The sequence below is a fragment of the Malaclemys terrapin genome, chromosome 13 (genome assembly GCF_027887155.1).
Source record: "Malaclemys terrapin pileata isolate rMalTer1 chromosome 13, rMalTer1.hap1, whole genome shotgun sequence".
Lineage (NCBI taxonomy): Eukaryota > Metazoa > Chordata > Testudines > Emydidae > Malaclemys > Malaclemys terrapin.
This window is the reverse complement of record NC_071517.1, coordinates 30723771-30730347: the sequence shown is the minus strand read 5'-3', so window position 1 is coordinate 30730347 and position 6577 is coordinate 30723771. Positions and strand designations below refer to the sequence as shown.

The 6577-nt window shown below is 57.5% G+C and overlaps 1 protein-coding gene across 1 annotated transcript; it reads left to right on the top strand.

The window, feature by feature from the left end:
* Positions 1 to 413: 413 nt before the first annotated feature.
* Positions 414 to 5091, top strand: LOC128847908 (fibrinogen-like protein 1-like protein). Its single transcript, XM_054047640.1, has 3 exons — positions 414 to 478; positions 1802 to 1911; positions 3293 to 5091. Exons 1-3 carry the CDS (start codon positions 414 to 416, stop codon positions 3970 to 3972), a joined length of 855 nt encoding a protein of 284 aa, XP_053903615.1. The 3' UTR covers positions 3973 to 5091.
* The last annotated feature ends 1486 nt before the right edge of the window (positions 5092 to 6577 follow it).

Below are 6577 nucleotides of genomic sequence, written 5' to 3'. Positions count from 1 at the left end.
TTTCAAGGATGAGTGACTCCAGATTGTTATTTCACTTCAGTTCCAAACATTGTAGTTCTGGCTTGTTAGACTTACTGAAATCCTTCTCCTTTAAAGCGTTAACCCTTTGCCTGCCATGGGTTATGCCTCTCTCCTCCCTCTCACAGGGATACCTGAGATTGCTGGCAGCATGTCACAGTTACTTGGGCTGTGACATTGTCTGAAGAATTTGGGGTCCAGGCAGCTCCAAAAAGAAGGTGTTTCCAATGAAATCTGTCTGTGGATGATGTCTGGGCAAAGTGTTTCCATTGCAACAGTGTGTTTCGGTGTGTCGTTTACACGGTGTTCTCTCTCTCTCTCTCTAATTCATTTGCACGTTTGTATCACGGTCACTTTTGGGGTTAGTTGTGGACTTTCTAACTTTGCAACACCACATGAATACACTGATGGCTGACAGAAAGCACGGTGCCGGACTCCAGTGCGGCTTTAGCCTGTTCTGGTTTGACACACACACACACACCCTGCCCGGCGCATCCCGCCCCGCCCCGCCCCGCAAAAAGCTGCCATTTTGCAACTGTCATGGGCCGGCAGCAGCTATAATCAAACTTGGGACCTCTGGAGCTTCACACGTGAGCCTCTGCTGTAGGGTTCTCAACCTATTTACCATTGGGGGCTGCATATGCCGTGCTCTGCGTTATGTGGGCTGTAGCTACACAAGATGTAATACCAGGGCCGTGATAGATATACCTGGGGGTGGGGGGGAGGGCGGGGGGTGAATGAGCCGGTTTCTGTCCAAGAGTCTGGATTGCTCTGGGCTGCTGATCCCGGCAAGGTCATTGTGAATCCCTGCGCTGAGTGCTGAAGGTGGCCTGGGAAAAGCATGTGTGGGGAGGGGGAGGGGTGTCTATGTTAATCCCGGCTGAAATAAATGGCCATGCCCTTTCTAGGGCAGCGCTTACAGTGCACCCCTCGGGGACCTGGCTCCATTTTGAACTCTTTTTGGCCAGGACTGTGGCCCCTGGCAACTCTGCCCACTTTAAGCCTGGCCTGAGCTGGGCCCACAGAACAGCTGCAGTGTCAGCAGCGTGTCCCCCTCTGGGCTGCTGGGCTGCAGTGCAGGGGGCAGCATGCCTGGCGTGGGGCACACAGCAGCTCTGTGCCCTGGGCCCCTCTCACCTGGCGCTCATCTGAGGGGGGCAGAGCCCTGCCGGAGGCTGCCCAGCTGCTGTCTCTGTGTGGGTGAGCGGGCACTGCCCTCCGGCTGGTGGTAGTGACTGTGGACGGGGGGGAGCTGGGACAGAGGGGGTTACTCTGAGCAGCAGTCCCCTTGCAGCGGTGCAGTGCGGGGAGAGAGGAGGCAGCTCCTTCCCCACCACAGGGAGCGCTCCAGCCGGCCCTGACCCGCCCGGGACCCGGGAGCCAGGACATCGGAGCCGCAATCTTTGAATGGTTTTTACCATGCAGCTGGGTCCCAGCTGTGTGCTAATCGGGCCGGCTGCAGAGACGGAGACAGTGGCCGGGCCGGGGGAGAGGTGAATGGTGGGCTTCACCCCGTCTCCACAGCCTTGGGCCCACCCCCCCCATGCTGAGCCTCTTTGAACATCCAGCCATGTCCTGCGGTGCCTACCTGGGAGCTGAGCTCTTCTGAAAATCTGGCCCAGTAGTTGAGCCCTCTGAAAACTCTGGCCTTAGCGTCTAAGGGTAACATTTTCAAGAGTGGCTAAGTCACTTAAGTGCCTAAATCCCAGTGACTTCTAGTGGGATTTAGGCACTTGTGAAACTCTCTCCTGGTCTCATGTCCAGTGGTTTCTGTCCCCTGCAGGGTTCCAGTCCAGCTCTCTCGTGCTTCTGTCTGCGCTGTCCATGATGGCACTCCTTTGCGTAGCCCCGTGCAGGGCAACGGGGCCCTGGCCCACAAGAAGGTCGAGAGGGGTGAGTAGAGAACCCGTCGGAGGGCTTCTATCATCTGCCATATCCGAGATCAGGGCATCGTGGGCCTGATTCTGCTCCTCTCCCCCATGCCGGGGTCACCCCTAGATCCACTTATCCACTGAATGCACCTTCCAGCTCCCCCGCCAGCGCTGGGCCCAAAGAAACGCTGAGTTCTCCGAAGGGATCGCAAGGCCAGCCTGCGCTAGTGAGCCCACTTCTCCCATTCGCAGGCCTCCAGCGCCTGGGAATGGGCCAGCCGGGGTGGGGGAGGTGCTGCTCGACTGGCTGTTTGCTTTACACAGCTTCATTATCCCTTTCTCCGGTAACGGCTGCCAAGCCCCCGGCAGTGACTGAAGAGCGCTGGTGCCAACCGCAGGGCAGCGTGTGGGAACCAGGCACCCCCCCCAAATTGGCTGGGAGTTCTACCCTTCCATCTCACCAACTCCTATACTAGGGCTAGCCCCGGCTAACAGCTGGGGATCTCTCGCTCATGCCTAGAAGCCTTGCCCCCAGAGTCCAGGCAGCAGGGAGAGCCAGTTCCTCCTTGTCAGGGGTTTTCATTCCCTTCTCCCCACACCTCCAGCGGCTCTGGGAGCTGCTCAGGGTCTTGCCCAGGCAGGCCAGGGGCCGAACCAGCTCCAGAGGTGGCCCTGAGCCCCTGCCCCCGCAGAGCTCAGCAGCTCCTCCCCCTCGGCTCAGCTATGGGGGAGGGGCACACAGGGGGATTGTCTGGGGGGTAGGGGAGCTGGGGGGGGCTCAGGCTCGAGGGAGGACCCTGGGGAGGGGAGGGGCAGTATAACCACAGTGCTCTCATTCTACCAGGATAGTTCGGAACAATTTCCGCCCCAAAGACAAGCCCCTCGATAGGATGTCTGGAATTTTCAAAGGCTCCACAGGGAGTTGGGTGCCTAAATCCCACTGAATTCCAACCACAGTCGGGTGTCAAACTCCCTTAGGCTCTTTGAAAACTCCCATTTAAATTGTCACTGATGGTTTTCATAATTAACATTCGCTGAGATGGATCTGGCAGCGTCTCCCCCACCCTCCCCAAACGATTTCTTCAGCAGTACGGACTCAGGAAGGATACAGAGCCTTGGTTTACACTTGATTCATCTCTTTAAGGTTTCTTCAAAACCAGCAGAGCAAGAAACTATTCTTATTTTATTTTATTGGTAAAATGAAAGTGTAAGATCTGGAGCCGGATTCTGTGGCCAGGAATGGCCGGGGTGGATTCTGTGGCTGTAGTATTGTGAAATACACAGGACCTGCCTCTAAAACCCAGCCTCCAGTTACCCCAGGCTGATTTGATCGAGCTAGCTAGCGCTCTCTCCCGCCCCCCCCCCACACCTGCCCCCTTAACCTGATGTTCGTGGCATTTCAGGGTTCCCCAAAGACTGCAGAAACATTCCCAGGGACAGCCCCAGCGGGGTCCATGTCATCCAGCCGGCAGGCTCTCCCCCTCGAGTGGTGTGGTGTGACATGGACACCGAAGGCAAAGGCTGGACCGTTGTCCAGAGAAATTCTTACAACACAGAGATCACCTGGAAGGAGTCCTGGAGCACCTACAAGTACGGCTTTGGGAACGTGCAGCAGGATTACTGGCTGGGCAACGAGTACCTGTCCCTGCTCACGCGGCAGAACATCTACAAGGTCCGCTTTGTCGTGGAGGACAAATTCAACAACACCCGCTACGCAGAGTTCGACATCTTCAGTGTCGAGGATGAGCCCAGCGGGTACCCTCTGAGGCTGGGCAGGTACTCTGGGGACGGCGAGGACTATCTCACCACCTATCACTCCGGCCTGGGGGGCATACACGACAACATGAAGTTCAGCACGACTGACAAGGATCAGGACCAGGCCAGTGGGAATTGCGCAAGTAGCTATGGAGGTTGGTGGTACGACAAGTGTCAGAACGTCCTGTTCAATGGGAAAGGCTACATCTACTGGGCAGGGTTCTGTAAGAGTGGGGAGTGCAAGTCTTCCCTCATCCTGGTTAAGCCAACAGACGTGTGCTGTGTCCGGCAGGAGGAGCCCATCCTCCTTGGGAGCCGGCGCCGCTAAGAAGGGGAGACAATATTAAATCAGACACGGCGCGCCATCCCCCACCTAATCAGTGCAGTCCCTGCAATGCCTCCACTCTGCTCACCCCCTTCCCTGTTGGCTTCTGCACGGTAAATTCGCTGGAATAAATGCTGAGAGCTGACCCAGCTGGTGCGTTCGAAGGACACGAAGAGTGTGATTGGTGTGTATAACTGGACCCCCACTTCCACTCTGCCTCGCTGGAAGCCATGTCACTCACTACAACTTTAGACCCACATTAACCTCTGCTTCTCCCAGCCCTGCCACTGCCCCTTGGCATTAGTGATCAATGAATCATGACACTGGATTTCTAGCAACTGTAATTGAGCATTTAAATGGGAAGATGACTCAAACCCAGGACTTTACATCTTAATCCTTCATGTATTAGCAGTGGTGAGTTTGGGTTCAAAAACCTGGCCTCTGTGTTTTTAATAAATATGGTTATTACATGAGAAAACATTGCAACAGTAATTAGTTGCTGATGAACCATTGAGATTAGATAGACGTGCAACGAAACCGCACAATAAAGATATTGGTGTCCCTCTTCAACCCAAGGGGCTAGTCAAAGTTTGGGGCCCTGGGGATGTTCCAGTGGGGATCAGAAATTGGCAATGGAGTCTGGGGGCTAGTTTCTGGGCACACGCCATCATGGCTTGTTCTACATGAGGCCCCCTTACCTGTTGCTTCCAGCTGTCTTAAATGAAGAGTGCATCCTCACAGCTGTGTCAATGAGATTTTAACTCCACCCATCACAAGGTATAATCCAGCTCCTAGCAGTGTATTTATCTGTCAGGCTGACGTCCTCTGAGCATCTCTGAGCATTTCCTGCCTGTTTGGCTTCAGTCACTTCAATCAAAGTTCATTGTGACCAGATGCTGAACACCATTAATGCTAACAGCCAGGGGCAGGAGCACCCCCCGAACAGGGAACGAACAGGCTAAAGAATAACGCCATGGATTCAAGTCAGCTGGGCCTGATGAAGTTCACCCTCGGGCAGGGCTCCCAAATCGTGGGCTATAGCCCAAAGATGGGCCATGACGTAGCCCTGGCTGGTCCACTGGCAGGGGTGAAGATGGGGGGGAATGTGAAGGGGTGTTGCCCCCCCCCCCCAAACTGCATCTTTCCATTCCCCTCCTGACCATGCATCCCCTTCAGTGCATCCCCAGGACACAAGGCCCTGTCTAATTGGCCTTCCTGACAGAGCCTGCATGGAGAGCGTGCGTAGGAGGGAGTTTGGGGGGGCAGGTTTGGAAAGAGGGATATTTTCAGGGGGAGGGAAGCTGGGAGCCGCTGAGGTGCAGCTGGAAGGTTTCCTCCTCCCTCCTCAGCATCTGGGGTGCAGACAGGGGGGAGGGGGTTGCTATTTTCCAGTTGGGAGTATCAGGGACCCCTGCCCCCCCCCGTGCACTGAGCTGTCCCCTCCATCTCGGTTGCTGGTGGTGAGGTGGGGGTGTGCTGTTTTGCAGTGGGGGAGCGGGGGATCCCCCTGCCCAGGGCACTGACCTCTCCCCTTCCCGCCTCCCATCTCCGCTGTCCGTGGTGGGAGCCACCCCCACCCCCCACTCTGCCCATTGCAGGCTGCGCTTGGTGCCCTCCCCAGCCAGCCATCCCTTGCCAGGCTGGAGCATGACGCTGCAAGCGGGGACATCCTCAGCCTGTCCCGGGCAACCAGCTCGCTCAGCCGTTTTGCTGACTGGCGGCTCCTTGCCAAACCCAGGGTTCCCCTGCACTATTCCCCCCAACTTGGGGTCCCACCCACACCCCAACTCCCCCCTGAACATGGCTACCCCTCCCCTTCCAAAACAACCTGAACTCTTCATACGCCACAGCCCACCCCCGCCCCTCCCCATGAGCCACCTGGCAGCAGTGCCCTCCATCGGACCAAACTGCTCTCCGTGTCGCCCTCCCACCCTCACCCCCCAGGGCCAGGCTGGCGCTCTCTGAGGCTGGACCCCGTCTGTGACTGGGGTTTCAGCACTCCTGCTTCACAGATGTATACAGAGCACTGTTGGGGGCCAGGGTGGCTGCCCTCCGAACCTGAGGGTAAAGGGCCTTTCCCTCAGCCTGAGTGGGCGGGGCCAGCCCAAGCTTGCTCCACCCCCCGGAAGGGGAGGGGTGGAACAGGAAGTATAAAGGGCGGGGCCCTTAGCTCAGTTAGGGCAGCACCAGGGAGGGAGGCAGACACAGACTGTGGGCTGCTCCCTTCAGAGCCTGCTGCCACACCAGGGGAGGCCCTGGACCCATGGAAACCTCACCTGGAGGACGGACTGGGGCTGCCAGGACTGCCCGCTGCCGAGTACCCAGAGGAACTGGAGGAGTCGGAGGGGGAGCGGGAGCTGCCAGCAGCCGAGTACCCAGAAGAGCTGGAGGAGCCTGAGCCTGAGGGGGAGCCGGAGCTGCCAGCAGCGGACTACCCCGACGCACTCACGGGACCAGAGGGATTCGGGCGAGCAATCGGGTAGGAAGTAGCCCAGGGACAGAGCTGCACAGTGGTGAGTCTATGTAGCGGGACGACCCCGCTGACCCAGTGGTGGGACCCCCGTTCTGCCACTGTCAGGGCCCTGGGCTGGAGCGCAGTGGTGTAGGG